Below are 24252 nucleotides of genomic sequence, written 5' to 3' on the forward strand. Positions count from 1 at the left end.
GGAATGGTCCAACAATGTCCATTCCCCACTTATGGAATGGCCATGCCGAGGTTATTGGGACAAGATCATGCTTGGGATTTTTTGGGATCGGTGCATGAATCTGACAAGCATCACATTTCTTCAATTGCTCAGTGGTGTCACGATGCATCGAGGGCCAAAAATATCCGAGGTTCATGAGTTTTGCAACCACCGACCTTGCTCCAAAATGGGCTCCACATACGCCTTCGTGAATTTCTTTGATCAAATACTTTGCTCGGGACCAACACATCTTAGCAAGGGGGCAAGGTAACCCTTTTTGTAGAGGGTTTCTCCTTGCAACACATATTGTCTTGCTTTGATTTTAACCCTTTCAGCTTCTACTTGATCATTGGGTAGTTCACCATTTTGAAGGAATTTTTTGATGGGAGTCATCCAGTTTGGATCTTCCTCGGTGACTACGTCTTGGACCTCCAATTCATCAATCGATGGAGCCTTCAACACTTCTACAACCACCTTCTTGGTGAGGTGGGCAAAGGTGAGAGATGCTAGCTTACTTAAGGCATCAGCCTTTTTGTTTTGGGATTTGGGAATTTGTTTGATACTGCATGCTTGGAAGGTATTCATCAGCTCTTTGGATTTTTCCTTATATCTTCTCATATTGGGTTCTTTGGCAACATAGCTATCGTTGACTTGGCTCGAGACTAGTAATGAGTCTGTGAACACTTCAAGCTTTTGAACTTTCATTTCTTTAGCCAGCCTTAAGCCGGCGATCAGTGCCTCGTATTCAGCCTCATTATTGGTGGTCTGAAAATCAAAACGAAGAGCATATGTGAATTCCAACCCTTCTGGGTTGATTAAAACTAACCCAGCCCCTGACCCTTCAACGCTTGAAGTTCCGTCGGTGAATAGCTTCCAGGCTTCAGGGTTGAAGGGTTCAGTGGTGGTAGTGTTTACTTCGTCAATTGTTTGGTTTGGGACTTCCACAATGAAGTCGGCCAAGACTTGGGCTTTAATAGTTTTTCGTGGGACATAGGTGATGTTGTATTCACCTAGCTCCACCGCCCACTTTGCCAATCTTCTCGAGTTCTCAGGTTTTTCAAGCACATTTTTAACAGGTTGGTCAGTGACCACTTGTATGGGATGTGCTTGGAAATACCTCCTAAGCCTTCTAGTTGTTTGAACTAAGGCTAGGGCAAGCTTTTCAAGGGGAGGATATTTGGTCTCAGCCAATTTTAAAGTTTTGCTGAAGAAGTAAACAGGTACCTGAGCCGTGTTTCGTTCGATTGTGAGGACTGCACTTATAGCTTCTTCAGCAATTGATAGGTAGACTGAAATTAACTCTCCTGTTTCTGGAGCTGCGATGTCTGGCAAGGAAGCAAGGTGTTGCTTCATCTGGTTGAAGGCTTCCTCAGCCTCATCAGTCCACTTGAAATCCTTCTTATCATAAAAATTTTTGAGTGTTTTGTAGAAGGGTAGGGACCTTTCAGCCAGCTTGGAGGTGAAACGCTTCAAGGCAGCCAGTTTCCCATTTAAGCTTTCAACCTCCCTTTTGGTTTTTGGTGGCTTGGCTTCGAGGACGGCTTTTACTTTGTTCGGGTTAGCCTTGATGCTTTGCTTCCCGACAATGTGACCCAAGAACTTTCCTTCCTCGAATCCAAATGAGCATTTTTCGGGGTTAAGTTTCATGTTAATCTTTCTGAGATTTTTGAAAGTTTCTTGGATGTCGTCAAGCATTTGATATTCCGTCTTGCTTTTAATTACCAAGTCATCGACATAGGCTTCCATGTTCTTGCCAATTTGGCTTGCAAAAGCTTTGTCCACCAGACGTTGATAGGTTGCTCTGGCGTTCTTTAGTCCAAAGGGCATCTTCTTGTAACAAAAGATTCCTTTATCAGTGTGGAATGTCGTCTTTTCTTCGTCTTCCTCTTTCATGAGTATTTGATGATACCCTTTGTAAGCGTCGAGAAAGCATTTGAAAGGGTAACCGGTGAGTGAGTCAACCTTGAGGTCGATTTCAGGTAGTGGATAACAGTCCTTAGGACAAGCTTTGTTGAGATCTTTGAAGTCTATGCACATTCTCCAAGAGTTTTCTGGTTTCTTGACCATAACCGGGTTTGCAACCCATGATTGGTATTTGACTTCTCGGAGAATGTCAGCAGATACGAGCTTCTCCACCTCCTGACAAGCAGCCAGGCTTCTTTCGGGTGCTAAGCTTCTTTTCTTTTGGACCACGGGCTTAACATCAGGTGGTATTCTTAACTCATGCTCAGCAATGTTTCGGGGGATTCCTGTCATGTCTTCTGGACACCAAGCGAAGACATCGCTGTAATGTGTCAACAACTTTTCCAGATAAGAGAGAGTTTCTTGTGAAAGGCTTGGATTGACCCTTATTCTTTGTTCAGGGTACCTAGGATTTATGATAAGCCTTTGCTTGTCTTCTTCACTTCTGGGATTTTCGCCTTCAACCATGTAGGCCTCTTGAGAGGGTTGCTATCCCCCTCTCGGTTGGGAATTTTACCGTGCCATGCCCAACAGACACGACCATGAAGAAGGCACATTGTCCCAGTCTTCCTATGATCACATCATAGTTTGAAGGTATATTGATAACCACAAAGGTGAGTGGCTGGATTCTTTCCTTCTGACCTTCACTGAAACGAACATTCAGTGTAAGTTGCCCTAAAGGCTTGAGGGGTATATCAGCAATGCCTTTTATGGAGGTTCCAGAGGGTTGAAGCCTTGAACGTTCTTTATTACTCAAGCGGTTGAAGAACTTCTCGAACATGATTTCAGTGGTCGCCCAGTGTCTATGTATGCCCTATATGTTTTCATCGTTCCAATGGTAGCTTTTACGACGAGAGGGCTTGAAAGAGGGCCTTTTTCTGTTGGGGGAAAGCAAACGCATTGAAGCTCCCAAGCTTCCAACCGCTGCCTTTTATGAGGAACCTTTTCATCGGAGTTCACCATATTAACTTCCTTTCCCTTTCCTTCAGCCATTTTGTCTCGAACCCCTTTTACCAGATGGGCGAGTTCTCCTGACTTAACAGCCTCTTCAATTCTTTTCTTGAGTTGGAAGCAATCATTGGTGTGGTGACCCTTTTCTTCATGAAACTCACAGAACTATGTGGAGTTCTGATTTTTTCTGCTTTTGGGGAGAGGCCTAGGAGGCCTAAAGTTCTGCTTGACTTCTTCTGTTGCAAGGATTTCTTGAGGAGTCTTTGTGAGGGGTGTGAAGCTCATGCCTTTCTCCCTGGTTGGAGGGTTCCGGCCTTCAGACCTTCGAGGGTCTAAACCCTTTTGTCGTCTGTCATAGGAGTTGTAATTCCCTCTTTTTCTGACTGGGCTATTACTTCGCCAGCTAGACCCTCTTTTCCTTTGTTCTTTGATGTCGACCGCCTCCTCTCCCCGGATGTGGGCTTCTGCCCTTTCGAGGGCTTCTTCCAAGGTCTTGGGCAGGGACTTGTTGAAATCTCTTGTGAGGTATTTCGAGGTGATAGCGTTCATGAAACCGGCTACCCTCATTTTTTCATCTGCCCCTACATAGGTTAGACATTCCTTTTTGTATCGTTCAATAAACTCACGAAGACTTTCATTGTCACGTTGTTTTATTTGAAAAATGACTGTTGCATCTTTGACATATCGTCTCTGCTGGGAGAAGTTGGCCAAAAAACCCTTACTAAGGTCATCGAAGCTTCGAATGCTTCGAGCAGGTAAATCGTTGAACCAGATCCTGACAGATCCGATAAGGGTTTGCATGAACATTAGACAACATTCAGCGTTTGACCATTTCTCTATCCTTGCTGCACCCGTAAAGATCTGAAGATGGTCCTCTGGGTCCTCAGACCCATCATACGTTCTGATGTGGGACGGCATCTTGATTTTTGTTTGAAAATCATAATCGGCTACTTGTTGTGAGAAGCATGAAAGGTTACCTGGCTTATAGGGTTTGGCCAAGTCTTCTTCGACCCTTGTACCTTTATTGTTATTACCATTGTTGTTCCCTTGAGTGGCTAGAACTTGATTGATGAAGTGTTGCCACGGGAAGCTGGCCATCATCTGAATCATCATCTGGCTCACAGGGTTGAAGCCTTGAAGGCTTCCAGATGTGACTGGGCAGCTAACTCCAAGAGGGGTGCTCATTACTGCGCTTCGTGCCAATGGAAGCACAGACAGAGCCTGTTCCCACGAATTGGCTGTAGAAGCTGGAAAGCTTGATATTGGGGAATGTAGGAGCTGATCCAAAGTCAGCTCATGGCCTAGAGGAGCACCACTCGTAACCGGCTGAGATGAAAAGAGGGGATGTGTTGTAGGGTTTGTCATGGTAGACAAATATGGAACAGGGTTTGGAGGATTACTGGGACCGGCGTCATTCCTGACTGTGAAGGGTGGAACGAGAGGTCCGGGAGACAGCGTTGGTTCAGGTTCATCATAGTCTAGACGAATCCTCACTCCCTTATCCTTCTCTTTGTTCACGTACTGGTTGAGGGGAGTCCTCAACTCAAGAAAATTGTTGGCAACTCCCTCGGGGGTAAGTTCAATACGTGTTGGAGTGTCCGTGACGCCAACATTAGGGGAAGGAACTCCAGATCTAGAAGGAGTTGGAGTGTTAAAGGTAAGAAACTCGGGTGTGCTCCCCGGAGTTGAGAAAGAGGTCGGAATAGCCACGTGAGCTTGGCTGCTACCCGGAGTTGAAGTGTTTGGTACCTGATTTACTTCACCCGGGGATCCACTTTCAGACATGGCGAATTCAAGAGAGAAGAGCTACACTACTAGGTCTTTTTGATGAGAAATAGCGGCGTAGCCCCACGGTGGGCGCCAACTTGTTGAGACAACAAATAATAGACCAAACGTAGTAGCGAGGGTCGTTAGGCAGAAGGGTTAAAGGGTTTAACCTTGCCTAACGCAGGTCGTGGGGTCCCCCCACGTTTGCAAGACGTGGAAGGAGGTTCACTAGTTTGTTTTTCTTGTTTGAAGATCCAATTCTGAAGCGTTGTCCAGAAAAGGATGGAGGAACAAAAAGAATAAGTGTGAATTGAATGTGAGTGAGGGACACTTGCGTGAAGCAATTGTACGATGTGAAGGACCAGAGTTTAAGGAAGCAAATCTGATCGGAATGTCCCCACTCAGTAAATGAAGTGTCACTTATATAGGAGAAGACATCTCCCAAAGAGGCATTCATTTAACTAGTGAACTAGCTTGCAGCGAGGGGCTTACCCTTTCGGGGGTTGAAGCCTTTTGACCCCTGGATAATAGCATGTGCTATGTGGACCTGCGTTGCTTTTACGGCTGTGGTTGGTGAGACTGTTTTGGGGATGTGACTTGTTTACTGTTCCCGTATTACTTTACTCTATCTTCTCAGCTTTTTCAACCATTGAACCTTTTAACCTTTTGGGCGTTTACATATTTGGTCATTTATTTAGTCTCGGGCTACCCCCGTCATCAGAACCAAACTGATGTTGTTGTAGATTGTTTAGGGTTTGCGAAGGGCACCATCGTTTGAAAGGACAGATTCTTTGGAAAGGAAATATAAAAGGGTAAACAGGTAATTTCATTAAAAGAAGGGGAAATATGTAATTAATTTTAGGAGCTGGGTAAATATGTAATAAAGGCTTTTAATAGGAAGATATATGTAATAATCCCTTTAAAAAAGGTCAATATAAGTTAATTTAAAATATTACACTGTCAAATTTTATATGTTTTGTAGGCCGAAGAAACCCATACTATAAAGTAATAGTTTGCTCTAATTCGGTTCAACTTTTCAACTAGTTGGTTTGGTTCGCAATGGTTGGAAACAATAGTTTGGCTCATTTAAGATTAAACACGAACTATTATCAATTTATCACCCTAAATATATGTGTTATGGTCGGTGAACATAAGTCACGCATCACATTATCACATTCCTCACTCACTCAACTTATTTCATGGTGTTACTCACTCTTATATTTTACTTTTTTAATAAAACTAATATTTATTGTTTTAAAACAATTACGTACTAAATAAATATAAAATATAAATATAAGATTCATATTAATTAATTTTTCTAAAAACATTACATAATATTTTTTAAAAACCTCCATATTCTTTTTCCATTTTTTTCAGCAATTTAATTATTTCACATTTCGTTATGGTTTAGTGATCTATGTTGGTCCTCATTATTTTCAAATTTTCCCTTTCAACTGGTTCTTGGCTTTAAAGGGCCTTCTTTTTAATTGATTCTCGTTAAATTGTGTCAACTTACCCACTAAGAACTCCATATTTAGACTACGGGTTTGGAGGGGCTTGGGTTAGAGGGCATTACTCAACACGTGGCAGATGTGGACTTTACCAGTCCACACAAAAAAAAAGTGGGGTGTGGATGCGGCGTGGCCAAGCCGGCGTTGTGGAAGGGATAGCCAAACGGTCATCAACAACCAGCCAACCATTCCTAGACATGTCACCCTAGGCCAGCGCCCCACGCCAAGCAGTATTGCCACGCCAAGCGGGCAACGCCCATCAAAACGCCAACCCAGGGTGGAACACCCGGCGTTGAAGGGCCATCAATGCCCAAAATTCACGCCCACACCCAACGGTATTAGGCTAACATCGGGTACATTTGATGTTGATGGCCATTCTTTTATTCTTCTTGGGCATGCGTGGTGTTTCTTCGAGGTTTCCTCATCTTATGACTCATTGAGGCTTGTTTGATAATATGCATTTGAACCACTTATACTATCCTCAGTGACGGACCCATGAATTATTTGCTGGGGGTGCGGATAAGTGGTTCAAGCATATTTTCAAAGGGTGCGATCGTGTTTGTTGCCTAGAAAATACACTAAAATATTTTTTTTTCAAGGAGTGTCGCCGCCCCCTAGGCAGACACTTAGCTCCGCCAGTGACTACCCTCTTATTCCAATGTCTTCGATCTTTTTGAATATTGACTCAAATGGAGCATTGACGCCCTCTATGGAGTTGCGATTGCTTGGATCTATTTTGTAGAGTAAGTTTGTAGAGAATGAGATTGGCTTTTTGTGTAAAATAATAAAGATGATAAAAAACAAAATTACTATTGTCGAATGGTAAAAAAAACAAAATTAGATGCATCTTACGAGCGTGAGTAGGCTTGTGGATGCCAGCTCACGGAAGGTCTCATATATAGGGTGAGTGCAGTGTGCTCCTGTCACTCACGCGTCACGTTATTGCTTACGGACCGTAATAAATAGTCTAAAAGACATAGTATTGATTTTTCTATCATTTGAAACATGATATATCGAAAATGATTGTTAACAACATATTCTTTTCAAGGTATCATAATTATGGCTTGTTGGTATATTTGGAAGGCAAGAAACGAGGCGATCTTCATCACTAAAACGTCGTCTATTCCCAATACAGTGGCAGAGATTAAGTCTTTGAGCTATCTTTGGATCAAAGAATAGATCGTCGTTTAAAATGTAAGCTGACGCAATTCGTATGTTTTTATGTTGTAAGTTGGCTTTTGTCGTGTCTAGCTGTTTGCTAGTTTTATGAAATATTGTCGTTCCAAAAAAAAAAACATATTCTTTCAATAAGTTATTTCTTCCACTAGAAGTTTTTGGACCATCTTATATAAAAACTTGTTATCTTTTACTTCGTATAATTTTTTTTTGAACGGCTAATTTCTTTAATCCCCTGTCGTCTGTGGGACTTGAACCCAAGACCTTCCCCTTTCATATATTCTCTTTTAGGGCCTTTTGTTGAAATTTAGATTCTAACGAAAGTTCTTATTTTACAATCTAATTATTCCAATTTTGCGGTACATATCTATATATAATCTATATTTATATCTATACTATATAATAAAAGAAATCGACGTGTCACGTGTCATCCATTGAAGGTATCTACTTTTTTTTCCCCGTCTTTTTTTCCTATTAATTAGATAAATAATAAATTAATATTAAATATTATCCTAGGTAGAAGACGTATAACCAATCCTCAAAGGTTTCAAGAACACCAAGCTCAAGCAGCATGGGCCAAGTGGCTTTACAAACACTTTTCCAGCAATAGAAGCAGCATTGTATTCACTAGATCGTACATATAAAGGAATCTATACAACAATTGTGCTACTTACAAGGTGAAAGCGTGAGAGCCTAAGCTCCGATACCCAGTGGCGAAGCTTGAAAATTTCCACCGGAGGGTCGGAAGTCACCGAACCTAAAAATTCTATATAAGTAAAAAATTTATTTATAAAACCGGGGGGTCGAAAACGTATATACCTGAAAAATTTCTACAGGAAACGTACATACATAACACTACTGAGCGAAAAGTTCGGGGGGTCGGACGCCCCTCCCGGCCCCTTGAAAGCTACGCCAATGCCGATACCAAGTGATGGACACTGGGTGTTAACGAATAGAATGTGGGACAATGGCTAGACCTTAAAAAACAGTGCCAATAACTCGATAAGACAACCACCGACAACAAAACATGCTGATCAACAACGACTAATAATCATCGACTCAACAACAAAAACTATGAAAAGCAAATTCTTAACAATAAAAAACCGTTAATGAATCACAGCAAACTGTACCAACTGAACGGTTAAGATCTAGTTGTTCATTAGCACCATAAATATGTTCTAGTCCCTTACAAATATAATTAGTACCATAAAAAAGTCATCGTCACTTAGAAATATCATTAGAACCATGGTGAAACACTGTTGTTACTTCCCACATTCATCAAATAGACATCATCCCCAAAAGCGTCTTATAAACAACGGTAATCAGTACCAAAGCAGGAACATATTTTACAATCGAATGATATCTTCGCCACACTCATTCATGTGTATGCTCTGAAAGCTTAGAATCAACACCAAAGAAGGTACACATTTTAAGATAGAATGATATGGCATATTCATCCCAGTTCATAGTTATAGGCGTCCTCTGTGAGCAAACAATATAGATAATTTCAGCAGCCATCGCCCTTGAAAGATGAAAAACCTCATCATTCGAACTAAGCATCTTCATGTCCTTTAACTTGAGCTAAACAATTAGAGCAAATACAATACTAAACGTTGTTTTGAGGAAGATATGTTATATCAAGTCTCAGTTGTATGATAATTGAAGCTCTTATATGTTGAATTAGATAATTGAAAAATAAAATAAGTTACAGTTTGAGTAGGTCCTTAATTTAAAAGGGACAAATAATGACATTTAAAGTATAATAATGAAATAGCAAGTATACTTACATCCTTTGCCTTGTTAGATGTTGAAGAAGATGCCTTACTGATCGATCAAAGATAGCAAATCACAATTAATTTAATCGAGAAAGACGCATATATACATATGAATTGAAAGAAGAAAGTACCTCCTCTCTTCTTCGTCCTCCTCCTCCTCCATGCTGATCGATTTCATCAAACACACATCATCCTCAGAAGCGCCTTCTAAACGACGGTAGTCAATACCAAAGCAGGAACATATTTTACAATAGAATATTATCGACGCCGCACCAAGTTTCCAAATTGCAGGCGTCTGCCGTGAGTAAATAATACTCATAACGTTGATCATATCTCGTCGCGCAAGATTGGTATCCGGATCAAACTCATACTTCCAAACCTTCAGGTCTTGGAGAGAGAAAGGGTTGTAACCAGCCATATTGTATTCGGGCCCACGCTTGAGGCGATATCTGTTAACAATAGTGCTGGCGTTGTCCCGGCGGCTGCAAAAAGAAAAAAAAATATATGTGTGAATAATAATAATAAAAACTTAATGATAAGGGGAGATTTTCTTAGAAAGAAAAAGAAAAGGCATATATACATACTATTTCCAGCCGTGATATGGCAGATGAGAGTGGAAGTAGTTACAGAAAAAATGAATTTTGCGCTCAACTGTTGCCAAAGCTTTCTTCGGATCATTGTGCATTTTCATGATATCAACTACTTCCTTAACCAACAGATACAAACGATGAGGTATACGATTAGGTGCAGTTCCAGGAGAATAATAACCAAATTTAAATGGCCCGAAAAGCATCCGCCTGCTGCGGAAACGAGGATGCACGGACTGAAGAACCAAATCAAAGTAAATAGTAAATAAGAATAATGATAACATCGCTTAGCTATCGATCTATTAGGGACCAAAAGAAAGGTTTATGATTGAAACATAAACCCTTGTTTCATATCAATCAATCACTTTAAACCAAATCATTAGCATAATTAGAGATTCAAACTAAGCTTCATGACAAACTAAGCATTGTTTTGAGGTTATATCAAGTCTCGGATGCATGCATGAAAATTGAAGCTGTTGAATCTGATAAAAGTATAATAATGAAATAGCATGTATATATACTTGCCTTCTCCTTCGTCTTCTGGCATGATAATTGACTGTCCTCGCTCTTCTTCTTCATCTTCATCTTCATCTTCATCTTCATCTTCATCTTCATGGTGATGAAACCCTAGGCGATCGTAAGAAACCTAACCACCGTGCTCTTCTTGTTCTTTTTGATTCGATACCTGGGCCGCAGCCAGCCCACTGCTTCTTTTCTTTGTTCGGTCCAACAATCTTTGCAAACAAACACCTTAATTATTTTTCAGTTAACCAGTTATAACAAGTGGCCTAGTGGTGGAGTGACTTGGGTTCTCCAATGGAGACCAAAGTTCAATTCCCATTAGTACCACTTTGGTGGCCACCGACACCCGCTTTAAAGCTGGACCAAGGACACTTGAGGTCTCGGGTCCGAAACATGTTTCTTACCCCTTTTTGATGGCTATGGGTATTTGCCGCCAGGGATCCTTGTCGGGTGGTGAACTGGGAAGGGAGATCCCTTTCGTGGTCAGGGGTACCGTGCAACTACCCTCTTTTTGAAAGCCTTGACTGTTACAATAATTACATATATGCATGGGTTAGATAGAGATCCCTTCTATGAATAATATATAAAAGAAGACCAACTGCATGGAGTAAAAGTAACGCTAGCTGTTGGAGATTATTTATCAAAATAAATTAGCTTAAACAAATCTTAGGTTGTTGCTCGCTAGACGAGACGAAGTCTGTTTTAAACAAACTTAGTCATGGCTTCTTAAGCTTATTTGGTTGTTAAAATTCATGTGAATTCTTATATCTAACCAACAGTTTAAATAGTACTAATTATAACATCAAAATAATTTATGTAATAATAATAACATGTTTACTTCAATTATGTTGGTTTTGGTTCTTTACAAGAAATCATCTAAATTTGGAAGTAAAAATAATGTAATAAAGATATAATAAAATAGTAGCATATAATCTACGTATACAAGCAGATTAGCCAGTTTTTGAAATTTATTTATGTGCTAACTTTTACAAGATTCATTCTTTGAATTATAGTTTCAAAAATCTCCATTAAATAGCTTTGGATAAATAATAACAACCATAAATATTGATCATAAATATATTAAGGGTGGAGTGGTCACCATTTGGGAAGTGGTAAACTTATTTTCTAACCAATAATATCATGTCATGTCATGTCAAGTCCCCACTCCATTCCCTATTTTGCACTAAATCACTAGCAATGGTCAAACACATGAAGAGTAGTAAACAGTTTTAAAAAAAAGTGATTGGATGAAAAAGGGTGGGACTCACCATTAACCCTCTCTCTACTCTATCCCTTCTCTTCTCTTTCGGTTTCTCTCTCGGTGAGTATTCACCACTAGTTCACCTCCCCGCACACCGAAGAAGGGGTGGCATCACCTTACCGCACGGTGACTACCACTCCCCGAAGCCTTTCCCGCAACCACTCCCCCACCCTAAGATCCAAATATATTGATTTCATTAGTTGGGCAGAGAACAAAGAGAGGACGGTGGAGAAGGACGACCGGCGATTGTCGCCGCCATGTCATCTCTTTCTCGACTTGACTAGTTGAATCGTAATTCGTTTTTGAAGATAAGCTCCAATTGCATCATATGCATTACAAAAAAAAGGTTTCTTTTTTTGTATAGTTATAGTTATTATCTTCATTTTGATAGTTTCTATGATTATATGGATTATACCTATTTTGTTTTGTGGCTGATAGTTCACGAATCGATCAGCAACGGTGTGTGGTGATGGTAGTTCTTGGCTGCTAGATCTTTAGGGTTTCTAGGCGGTGTGTGGTGATGGTCATTACCGCTTCCCTCAGTGGGGATTACAATTGTGATGGCGAACTTGAGTTTGTTTTGTGTTCTAAACATTGTACAAGTGACAATTGATTTTTTTTTTTTTGGGGGGGGGGGGAGTTTACAACGGATTATTCTTTAACTAGGAGGCTGTGATGATGAACTCGAAATTGTATGGATTCCTTTGTTTAGTGACCTCATAGAACTTGTGATGGATGAGGCGCACAAGTCTCGATACTCTGTACATCCAGGTTCGGATAAGATGTATCAGGACCTCAAAATCATGTATTGGTGGCCGAAGATGAAAGCTCACATCGCAACTTATGCCAGTAAATGTCTAACCTGCTCGAAAGTTAAAGTGGAATACCAGAAGCCATCGGGATTGCTGCAACAACCGGAAATACCCATGTAGAAATGGGAAAAGATTGCTATGGATTTTGTCACCGGATTACCGAGAACTCAAAATAGAAACGATACCATCTGGGTGATCGTTGATCGCCTCACAAAGTCAGCGCATTTTCTAGCAATCAAGGAAACCGATAAGTTCTCACAGCTAGCTGCCGTCTACCTGAAGGAGGTGGTTTCTAGGCACGGGGTGCCTACATCTATCATCTCTGATCGTGACCCGCGTTTCATTTCAGATTTGTGACGGTCAATGCACAAATCGTTTGGTTCGCAACTTAGCATGAGTACTGCATATCACCCGCAGACGGATGGTCAGAGTGAACGAACCATCCAGACACTAGAAGACATGTTGTGCGTGTGCGTTATCGATTTTGGCAAGGGTTGGGAGAAACACTTGCCTTTGGTGGAGTTTTCTTACAACAATAGCTACCATACCAGCATTCAGGTAGCTCCATTCGAAGCATTGTACGGACGAAAGTGTCGTTCACCTCTCTGTTGGGCTGAGGTGGGTGACAGCCAGGTCACAGGCCCTGAACTTGTGTTGGAAACTTCAGAAAAGATTGTGCAGATCAGGAAACCTATGGCAGCGGCGCGCGACCGTCAGAAAAGCTACGCTGATAAGCGTAGGAAACCTTTGGAATTTGAAGTTAATGATCGCGTCATGTTGAAGGTCTCACCCTGGAAGGGTGTGGTGCGTTTTGGAAAACACGGCAAGCTCAACCCTCGTTATGTTGGGCCATTTAAAATTCTAGAGCGAATTGGTAAGGTGGCCTACAAGTTAGAGTTACCTGCTGAGTTGGGTAACGTTCATGATGTTTTCCACGTGTCACAATTAGAGAAGTGTTTGTCAGATGAAACACTGGTAGTACCGTTTCAAGAGCTGAAGATCGACGACAAGTTGCAGTTCGTCGAGGAACCAATAGAAATTATGGATCGGGAGGTCAAGGTCCGTAAGCAAAGCCGTATTCCGATTGTGAGAGTTCGTTGGAACTCAAGACGTGGACCGGAGTTCACGTGGGAACGCGAGGATCAGATGAAGCTTAAGTATCCACATTTATTCCCAAAGGACAAGACCAAGCCTGGCAAATCTAAATCTAATGCAACTAGTGAATTTCGGGACGAAATTCCCTTTCAAGTTGGGGATGATGTGGCACTCGCGGAAAATACACAGTCATCATCTTAATTCATCACTTCACTCCCCTACGATTACTTGTCAAATTTCGGGACGAAATTTCTTTCAAGTTGGGGATGATGTGACAACCCGTATCTTAGATTTCTCTGATATTGTATTGTAGCTCGTATAAACGTTATGTGATCATGTGGTGTGGTTAATTTAATAGAATGACATGAGTTCATTATTACTTGATTGTATATATACATAAGTCTCGGTCGCACAAGATGTGCTTAATCACACAACCTCCTCATTGCACAACACATGTGGTGGGCTAATCCACGGCCCTATATGAAACCCAAGAATGGGTTTCGGCCCATGACTCTTGTACGCATACACTAAGGGGGGTGTGTGTAGTTTCTCATCATGTTGTCATAAATCAAAACACACAAAACCCTAATCCTTCCCTCTCATCATCGACGGCAGCCTTCACCCTCGAAGTCCCCATTGTTTAGCATCATCATTCCTTTGCCTCAACCTTCTTGCACGCACACATCACTTCTCGGTTAGTGATTATATTCATAATTAAGATGTTTTGCATGATTGATTTGTTTGTACTTATGTTAAAGGTTATGTTGCGGTCTTGGTTTTGAATGAATTGAAATAGTGACCACGCATGTTAACAAGAAAATGTAGGGATTCACTCATGATTTGTTATACATAGAACACACGATGCCAGAGCCGTTAATGTTTAAGCATACTTAGGATCATGAATTGTTGAATCTGAACTAGGATGTTATGCATTTAGACATGTTGTTGAAGGTTGTGATTCGTGAATATATGTAGTCTTTTATTGATTGGTTTGATGTTATGCAAGAACAAGGGATTTCATGTTAATTAGTGACGATTCTTGATTAAGGGAATAATTAGGAAACCTAAGAATTGATGAGTGAATCCTTGATTTGATCGAATAAATGCTGAATTGGAAACTGTTAGAATGATTTGGTTGATCTCCTAAATTTGTGGTAACTGTGTAACCGAATAGGGGATGGATTAATCGCACAAGGGGCTTGGTCGCACAAGTCCCTAATCGTATAACTGATCAGAATCGCACAAGTCTTGTGGATCGCACAAGTCTTGTGGATCGCACAAGGTCTTTGGGTCAGTAACAAATTGGGCCGGGTACTAGGTTAAATCACACAAGTGACTGGACTGTGGCCCAGCACGGATCGCACAAGGGAGAGCAGTCGCACAAGCCGGATGGGCTTTGTGCACTGTTGGGCCGATTTGCTTCTGAATCGCACAAGGCATCCGGGTCGCACAAGATAAGTGGGCCCGAATGCCTGGGCCATATGTGACTGTGTTTGGATGACTAGGATTGTTAAGCGGAAATTGTTATTGTGTTGCATGCTACATGTATCGATTACGTGCTATGTGATATATCTATTAAATACGTGTTTAATAATAAATGAAACTGATTAGATTGATAACCATGATTAGGACGTGTTTGATAGATCAGTTGTGAACCAGTAAATTACATTACCGAGTAATCCAAGGTGAGTTCACTGCTCTTTTCCAAGCATGCATCCCGGGAAGGGATATCGGGTAATGTTTTCAGGGAAGAATGTTAGGTTAATGGGATGTTTGTTATTACTCAGTTTCTATCATATAAGACCCCTTACATCTACCGATAGTTTCCGGTAAGGCAACGAGGTATTTAGTTGATAGCGCTATTAGGTTTGGCACCCTCACACCGGGCCGGAATGGACGGGCGTGAACTATTTACCTTGACCACTTGACCAATGCTTTGATAGAGGCATTGGGGTTTGGGCAAACACATCTAGTAGCCACTTACGGTAATCGGGTTAATAACATTATCAAAACAAAACGTTGAAATGTCTTAAACACACAACTGGTAACTAAACGCGTTAGCAAAACTTTGAACTCACTAGCGTCGTCTGACACACTTGTCTGCATGCTTACAGGTAGTTAGATTTCTGATTATGGACTTGCTATCTGGGAGCACTGGAGTGGTCATGGTTCGAGGCTCTTGGATACTCACTTATTGATTATGAACCCATGTTTTGGAAACTTTTGAAATACTAATTACATTGTGCTTCCGCTGAATACTTATTTTGGTTTAACGCTTGACTTAGATTTATATTCTGAAATGAATGGAATGTTTTTATTAAATATACTTGGTTCGATATGATTAGTGGCTTGGATCCTGGTACGTCACACGCCCCGCGGTGTCCCCGCATGTGGTATTTTGGGGGTGTGACATAAGCCGTCGGCAAAAACCCGAAGCCAGACAAGGCGTCGCCGACGCCTCACCAGGCCGTCGGCGACGGCCTCTAGTTCCTTGCGTCACAAAATTTGTTGAGTTGTGCTTTGGGGACGGGTTATAGGTTATGTTTTGACCATTTTTGGGGGGTTACACTTTAACTGGAGTTTGAAACTTGTTCTTGGAGCAAAGAAACTTATCACCACCATCTCCAATTATCTCAATTCATCCATACCATCTTCAATTATCGAAAACCTAATCGTCCACCATCATAATCACCATCCAATTCACCATTCATCCACCCCCATAATCCATCACAAACCCTAACCCTAATCATTATCATCCTCAAAGCTTCAAGATGATCAAGTTCAAGCTCTCAATATCCGGTGATCGCGTTCATCCTACCCTGAGCGGCTAGATTCTTGTGGGTTTCACCCTGGTGTAGGTTTTTGTAAGTCTAGGGTTTAAACATTGTTATTAGTTTGATTTTATGACAAGTTGCTATTTGATTTTGAAGCTTATAACAATTGTCTTGCATTTGTATTGAATTCATAAATTGTCGAGTGAAGATTAATTTTGACTTTATGAAATGTTTATGTGCATTCATGCCTTGTCTAGGTTAGAATTTACATGTTCTTGGTAACGAGGTGCATTTTTTTTCGTTCTTTGTAACGTCGATAGCTATTGGCACCTAAGCCTCACAACACTAAATTCGTTAGTCATATTCGCAATTGAATCAAATCTAAAGCGTGTAGAAACTCTAGGATTATAATTACCGAGTCGGGTGTGAACCTTGTTTGCATATTTTGTTTTAAACCAATCATTAAGTTTTTGTTTCATTGTTTAAAGTCTTTGTAGATAATAATCAAAATCAACTTGTCGGTTCATTCCGACCCATTTTCCAACAAACAAAGTTATAAAACTTATAGCAAGCTTCATAATTGTGACAAAACTCTAAAAATCAATCAAATCCACGCATAAACCACAAACTATTCGTGGTTCGGCCCCTTACTACCACTAACGCATTGTTAAGGGTAATTTGAGACTATAAATATTATCTTTGACCAGAGCGCAACACTTCGATCATGTAGCACGACGGGTTTAACCCTTCAAGCTCCGCGTACCGCGGCGTGTCCAAATTCCAGAAATCATATTTTATCGCTTCGCTTCGCGCGAAGCCCTCTCTCACATTTTATTTTCGTTCCCATTCAGCTACGATTCGACCCGATTCTTGCTGCTAACTCTTTACCAGCAGATTTTACCCGTTTTCTTCACTTTTTAGCAACTGCAACTGAGACCTGCAAACATAAAAACTATTAAAAGAAACTATATCTATAAAAAAATCAAAACATACGAAACGAAAACTACACAAACTATACATGATAAATAGATGTATTTTGCAATACATCAAATATCCCCACATTTACTCTTTTTTTCGTCCCCGAAAAAGAATTATGCAAACGGAATCATAATCAGAATAAATGCACGGGTTCAAAACTTAGATTACTTATTAGAATTAAAACTCGTGTTAACCGGGATTGCAAGTATACGTATCCCCTTAAACCCAAACCCGGTTCCAAGCCTTTATCATGCAATTTATGTTCAAGTTCGGTCAATTTACCTAGGGTCTCACACTAGAAGCTGCAGTTTCACCTAATCCCGCCTTAAGCTCATGGAAGAATAGGAACAGTCGCTGGACTATTTCCTAACTGTTTTATACGAAAATCAAAAGAATTGAACATCAAAAAAAAATCTTCTTTTTCTTTTCTTTTGAGCACTAGACTTTGCATACCTAACCCAGAGGCTGTCTCAACCAGAGTCACCATCCCCGAGAGCGACAACATAGGCGCCGATAATATTGCATTTTTTTCTTTTAACTTAACCTAGAGGCAATCTAAATGAGAGTCACCATCCCCAATAGAGATTACATAGGCCTCGTTTTTTTTCTTATCTAGCTCAATTATTATATTTTTTTCTTTTGATAAAAAAATTCTAACAATTTTAGCTTATAACGACATTCCTTAAACTATTATTGACGATTTCAACTTCCTACTTTTTTCCTAGATGAGAACCCACTAGCAAACTAACAATTAGGTATATTAGTATCAAAGGAATCTAGAAATCGAATCGGGCCTACTCACATATCCCAAGTTAGACACAAGTTCAACTTACTCATATTATTATTATTATTTGAAACCCTTCACTTTCCGTCTTTATTTGCAAACTTCTAAAACAAGAGACATTTTCATTTTTTTCAATTTTCTTGGATTCTTAAATTTTTTTTTTGTATTTTTCAATTTTTTATGACTCAAACTAGCACTACGGCTCATATTTACGACTCTATATCCCATCCCCACACTTAACGCTTGCATTGTCTCTAATGCAGGTATAGAACACTCAAAACTAACTAAACTAAAAATAAAAATAAAAACTAAACAAAAACATACAAAATATACAAGTGGAAACGACTTAGCTTATATGCGAGACTTTCAAAGTGCCAGTCAATTCCACATATGCCCTCCTATCCGAATATGCTCACCAAACAATTCCTAACCTCTCACACGCGAACGGAAGCGGCAACAAAACACCATACCTATCAATAACCACAAATATACCAGACAGATAGACAGATAGATAGATAGATAAAAGTGTCTCACAGTTCGACCATCATCAACCCAACCCTACCAACCAGTTTAAAGCATTCAAAATACAAGTAACCCAACCCTACCAACCAGTTTAAAGCATTCAAAATACAAGTACAGACCAAAATGAGGATAAAAGCAACATAAATAGAAAATAAAGCAAAAGATACTCCATTAAGCTCCAGTTGTTTCTAATCTTCGTCGTCTTCACGTTCTTCCTCTTCATGCCCTTACACCGCTCAAAGGTTTCAAAAACAACAAGCTTAAGCAGCATGGGCCAAGTGGCTTTACAAACACTTTTCCGCAATAGAAGCAGCATTGTATCTTGTACTTCACCGGATCGTACATATAAAGGAATCTATACAACGATTGTGCTACTTACAAGGTGAAAGCGTGAGAGCCTAAGCTCAAATACCAAGCGATGGACACCTGGGTGTTAACGAATAGAATGTGCGACAATGGCTAGACCTTAAAAAACAGTGCCAATAACTCGATAAGACAACCACCGCCAACAAAACAAGCTGATCAACAACGACTAACAATCATTGACTCAACAACAAAACTATGAAAAGCAAATTCTTAACAATCAAAAACCGTTAATGAATCACAGTAGACTGTAACTGAAAATATAAGATCTAGGTATTCATTAGCACCATAAATATGTTCATAGTCCCTTACAAATATAATTAGTACCACAAAAAGTCACCATCACTTAGAAATATCATTAGTACCATGGTGAAACACTGTTGTTACTTCCCACATTCATCAAACAGACATCATCCCCAAAAGCGTCTTCTAAACAACGGTAATGAACATATTTTACAATCGAATGATATCTTCGGCACACTCACTCATGCTACTACACTCTGTATGCTCTTCATAAACAATCAGGGCAGAATAATAACATTCGTTAGTTGTGACAAGTCCAAAGTTACAAAGAACATAATAGTGACTCGAGGCGTTTTCCCTTCGCCTCACGAGGTGTACACCTTGAAGCGTAAGCTCCAGACAAAATGAAAAAAAAATAATATAAGAATTACATATCTTGTAAAATATAAAATACTAACTAATTTCATCATTATATTCATCAAAAAGACGCGGAATGTTTGAAATTTGACAGAAAAAAGTCTAAAACATCAACAAACACATCAGAACCCTTTGAGGCAAAACAACCCCATGAGGCGCTGCCTCATCCGTTTTGTTAAACTACGGAACAGTAAGCAAAGTCCAATGATCTCTAAATGCCAAGTACGTACAGATTCAAATATCATAAGAGATTAAGACTAAGCTTCATGTCAAACTAAAATACATACAACACAAACAAGCTAGCTAGCTATTTATCAGCCTATTATTTTATGAGTCAACTAATGGAATTTCCTAAATCCCTTGTTTCAAATTTAAACCAATGGCCTCTAAAAATTGAGCCTATGCTTCATGTTACAACACATGCTAGTTGTATCCCTATAATTACTCACCAAATGTTATCAAAAACCCTAACTCTATTATATATATGAACCAGATCAATTAATAGATTTATGTGAGCATACCTGTTCCTCCAGTGGCATCTCTTTTGTCATCGAGGGCGAAGTACTTAAAAGTGGTTTTTCCTGACAGTCATCCTCTGAATCCTTACAATCAACACCAAAGCAAGCACACATTTTGTGATAGAATGATATGGCATATTCATCCCAGTTCATAGTTATAGGCGTCCTCTGTGAGCGAGCAATATACATAATTTCAAAAACCATCGTACTTGAAAGATGAAAAACCTCATCATTCGAACTAAGCATCTTCATGTCCTTTAACTTGAGCTAAACAATTAGAGCAAATACAATATTAAGAGTTGTTTTGAGGAAGATATGTTATATCAAGTCTCAGCTGTATGATAATTGAAGTTCTTATATTAGATAATTGAAAAATAAAATAAGTTACAGTTTGAGTAGGTCCTTAATTTAAAAGAGACAAATAATGAAATAGCAAGTATACTTACATCCTTTGCCTTGTTAGGTGTTGAAGAAGATGCCTTACTGATGATCGATCAAAAATAGCAAATCATAATCAATTCAATCGAGAAAGACGCATATATACATATGAATTGAAAGAAGAAAGTACCTCCTCTCTTCCTCGTCCTCCTCCTCCTCCTCCAGGCTGATCGATTTCATCAAACACACATCATCCTCAGAAGCGCCTTCTAAACGACGGTAGTCAATACCAAAGCAGGAACATATTTTACAATAGAATGATATCATCGCCAAACTAAGTTTCCAAAAGGTGGGCGTCTTCCGTGAGTGAATAATACTCATAACCTTGATCATCTCTTGTCGTGAAAGATTGGTATACTTATCAAACTCATACTCCGCAACCTTCAGGTCTTTGAGAGAGAAAGGGATGTAATCAGCCATATTGTATTTAGGCCCACGCTTGAAGCGATATCTGGTAACAACAGTGCTGGCGGCGTCCCGGCTGCTGCAAAAAGAAAAATATATATATATGTGAATAATAATAATAATAATAATAATAATAATAAAACTTAATGATAAGGGAAGATTTTCTTAGAAAGAAAAAGAAAAGGCATATATACATACTATTTCCAGCCTTGATATGGCAGATGAGAGTGGAAGTAGTTACAGAAAAAATGAATTTTGCGCTCAACCGTTGCCAAATCTATCGGATTATCGTGCCTTTTCATGACTGCTTCCTTAACCAGCAGATACAAATGATAAGGTATACGATTAGGTGCAGTCCCAGGAACATAATCACCAAATTTAAATGGCCCTGAAAGCATCCGCCTGCTGAGGAAACGACGCACGTACTGAACAATCAAATCAAAGTAAATAATAAATTAGAATAATAATAATAATAACATCGCTTAGCTATCTATCAGGCACCAAAAGAAAGGTTTATCACTGAAACATAAACCCTTGTTTCATATCAATCAATCAATTAATGACTTTAAACCAAATCAATTATTATTAGTTTGATATCTAACAGTAGTTGTTAATTTTAGATTGAACGCTGCTCTTTCTAAGAAAACAGCGCATTTTATAAAACAATAACATCCATTAGCTTTGATCAGTCTCTAAGCTTCATGACAAACTAAGCATTGTTTTGAGGTTATATCAAGACTCAGATGCATGCATGATAATTGAAGCTGTTGAATCAGATAAAAGAAATTATAAGTATAATAATGAAATAGCAAGTATATATACTTGCCTTCTTCTTCTTCTGGCATGATAATTGACTGTCCTCGCTCTTCTTCTTCATCTTCATCTTCATGGTGATGAAACCCTAGGCGATCGTAAGAAACAACCCTAACCACTGTGCTCTTCTTGTTCTTTTTGATTCGATACTTGGGCCGCAGCCAGCCCACTGCTTCTTTTCAATTTGTTCGGTCCAACAATAATCTTTGCAAACAAACACCTTAATTATTTTTCGGTTAACCAGTTATAACCGGTTATTACTTCAAACCATGAACCATATATACTTTGAAACCCTTGACTTACATATATGCATGGGTTAGATAGAATCCCTTCTATGAATAATATATAAAAGAAAGAGTTAGGATATAATAGGAAGTATTTTTTTTTTTAGAAAGGCTAGGAAGTAATTTTGACAATCAATAGATTTAATCAAGGGCTAAGATTAAATGAGTGAAATTGAAGAGAAAAAATAAAGAGGAGGTGCGTGGATTTGTGTAAGGGCATTCTAGTCAATACAGCACAATAGTTTCTCTCTCCTCTAATCCCCCCCCTTAAACGTTAATAACTTTTTCATATGACAGTATTTTTTTATAAAAAATGCACCAAAAAACGAGCGTTTTTATCTTTAAAACGAGTATACTATTGCTATATTTTCGAAAAAAAATTGAAAACCCAGTTGCGTAAAACGCAATGGAAAAAAACCCAGTTGCGTAAAACGCAATGGAGTAAAAAATGACTTTTTTTTCTAAAACGCAATGCACCAAAAACACAAAGAAATGTCTTATTTCTAAAATGCAATGGCCAGAAAACACAAATAAATGTCTTATTTCTAAAACGCAATAGCCTAAAAATACAAAACAAAGTGTACTTTCTAAAACACAATGGACTGAATGTGTTCTACGTAAAACGCAATGCACCAAAAACACAAAGAAATGTCTTATTTCTATAACGCAATGGCCAGAAAACACTTAAAAATGTTTTTTTTTTCTAAAACGCAATGGCCTAAAAATACAAAAGAAAGTGTCTTTTCTAAAACACAATGGACTGAAAACACATAAAAATGTGTTTTATCTAAAACGCAGTGCACCAAAAACACAAAGAAATGTCTCATTTCTAAAACGCAATAGCCATAAAACACTTAAAAATGTCTTTTTTTTCTAAAACACAATGGCCAGAAAACACATAAAAATTTCTTATTTCTAAAATGCAATGGCCTAAAAATACAAAAGAATCTGTTCTCTCTAAAACGCAATGAACTGAAAACACATAAAAATGTGTTTTACCTAAAATGCAATGACTAAAAATACTTCAAAAATGTCTTATTTCTAAAATGCAATTACCAGAAAACACTTAAAAATGTCTTATTTCTAAAACGCAATAGCCTAAAAACACAAAAGAAAGTGTTCTCTCTGAACCAGAAATTGTCTACGAAAATGAGGCAATTTCCAGAAAATTAAATTTTCTGATGCAGCTCGAACCCAGCCAGGGGCTCTGCCCCTTGGACCCCGCCAGGGGCTGCCGCCCCTTGGACCCTGCTCCCAGGGGCGCTGCCCCTGGACCCCCGCCGAGATCGTAAAATGTAATTACTCAATTCAAAAATCCAGATCGTAAAAATGCAATTTAAAAATTTTCTTACATAGATCGAAGCCGATTTCTTCAGATTTCTTCATCGATTGATGAAATTTGAATGTTAGAAACACTTATCAGCGATCAAGTCGAACGAATCGAGTGATTCGCTTCAAAATCACAGGGAAAAATCAGATATTGTATGAAATTAAACTGTGTTTCTTCAAAAAAGTTGAATAACACGTTGATGGGGTGTTTGAATAATTGATTGGTGACGAAAATCGCACTATAATGTAGTGATTACTGAGATAGAAAATGAAGAAAAAGTTGAAGATAGTGGGTTTTGAAGTTATAGAGAGAAGAAGAAGGGAGAAGATTGGGTAAATTGACTAAAATACCTTTCCTCTTTATTTTAAATTTTGCCACATGTCATAATTCTATTGCTTCCAATCCTTCCTAGCCAAAATAAACTTCCTATTTCATCCTCATCCATAAAAGAAGACCAACTGCATGGAGAAAAAGTAACGCTAGTTGTTGAATATTATTTATCAAAATAAATTAGCTTAAACAAATCTTAGGTTGTTGCTCACTAGACGAAGTCTGTTGAAGTGGCCGAGTTCGTTGAAGATGATTAAGTGGGGCAAGAAGAGACTCCGGGGGTATTATTATGGTTACATGTTGGGCATTGTGGAAGGAGCGCAACAAGAAGGTATTCCAGGATTCTTCGCCTAGAGTTTTAGAGGCTGTAGCGATTGTAAAGTCGAGGACGTATCTTTGGCTTAAACATCGTTCTAGTCTTAAAAATATTCTGTAAGGTTGTTTTAAGCGGTCCTTTATTTGAGGGCTTGCTCGTTTAATGAAGTTTTCTGTTGCATGATGCATGCATGCATGATAATTGAAGCTGTTGAATCAGACAAAAGTATAATAATGAAATAGCAAGTATATATACTTGCCTTCTCCTTCTTCTTCTTCTGGCATGATAATTGACTGTCCT

The 24252-nt window shown here is 39.2% G+C and overlaps 1 protein-coding gene across 1 annotated transcript; it reads right to left on the reverse strand.

Annotated features, from left to right (window-relative positions):
- Positions 1-9200: 9200 nt before the first annotated feature.
- Positions 9201-9968, reverse strand: LOC110935242. The gene is made up of 2 exons (XM_022177724.2): positions 9745-9968; positions 9201-9642 (listed from the first exon to the last, which is right to left on the reverse strand). The coding sequence occupies exons 1-2, from the start codon at positions 9951-9953 to the stop codon at positions 9243-9245; spliced, it is 609 nt and encodes a 202-aa protein (XP_022033416.1). The 5' UTR covers positions 9954-9968; the 3' UTR covers positions 9201-9242.
- Positions 9969-24252: the final 14284 nt, after the last annotated feature.

Source organism: Helianthus annuus, chromosome 4 (assembly GCF_002127325.2).
Source record: "Helianthus annuus cultivar XRQ/B chromosome 4, HanXRQr2.0-SUNRISE, whole genome shotgun sequence".
NCBI classification, from domain to species: Eukaryota; Viridiplantae; Streptophyta; class Magnoliopsida; order Asterales; family Asteraceae; genus Helianthus; species Helianthus annuus.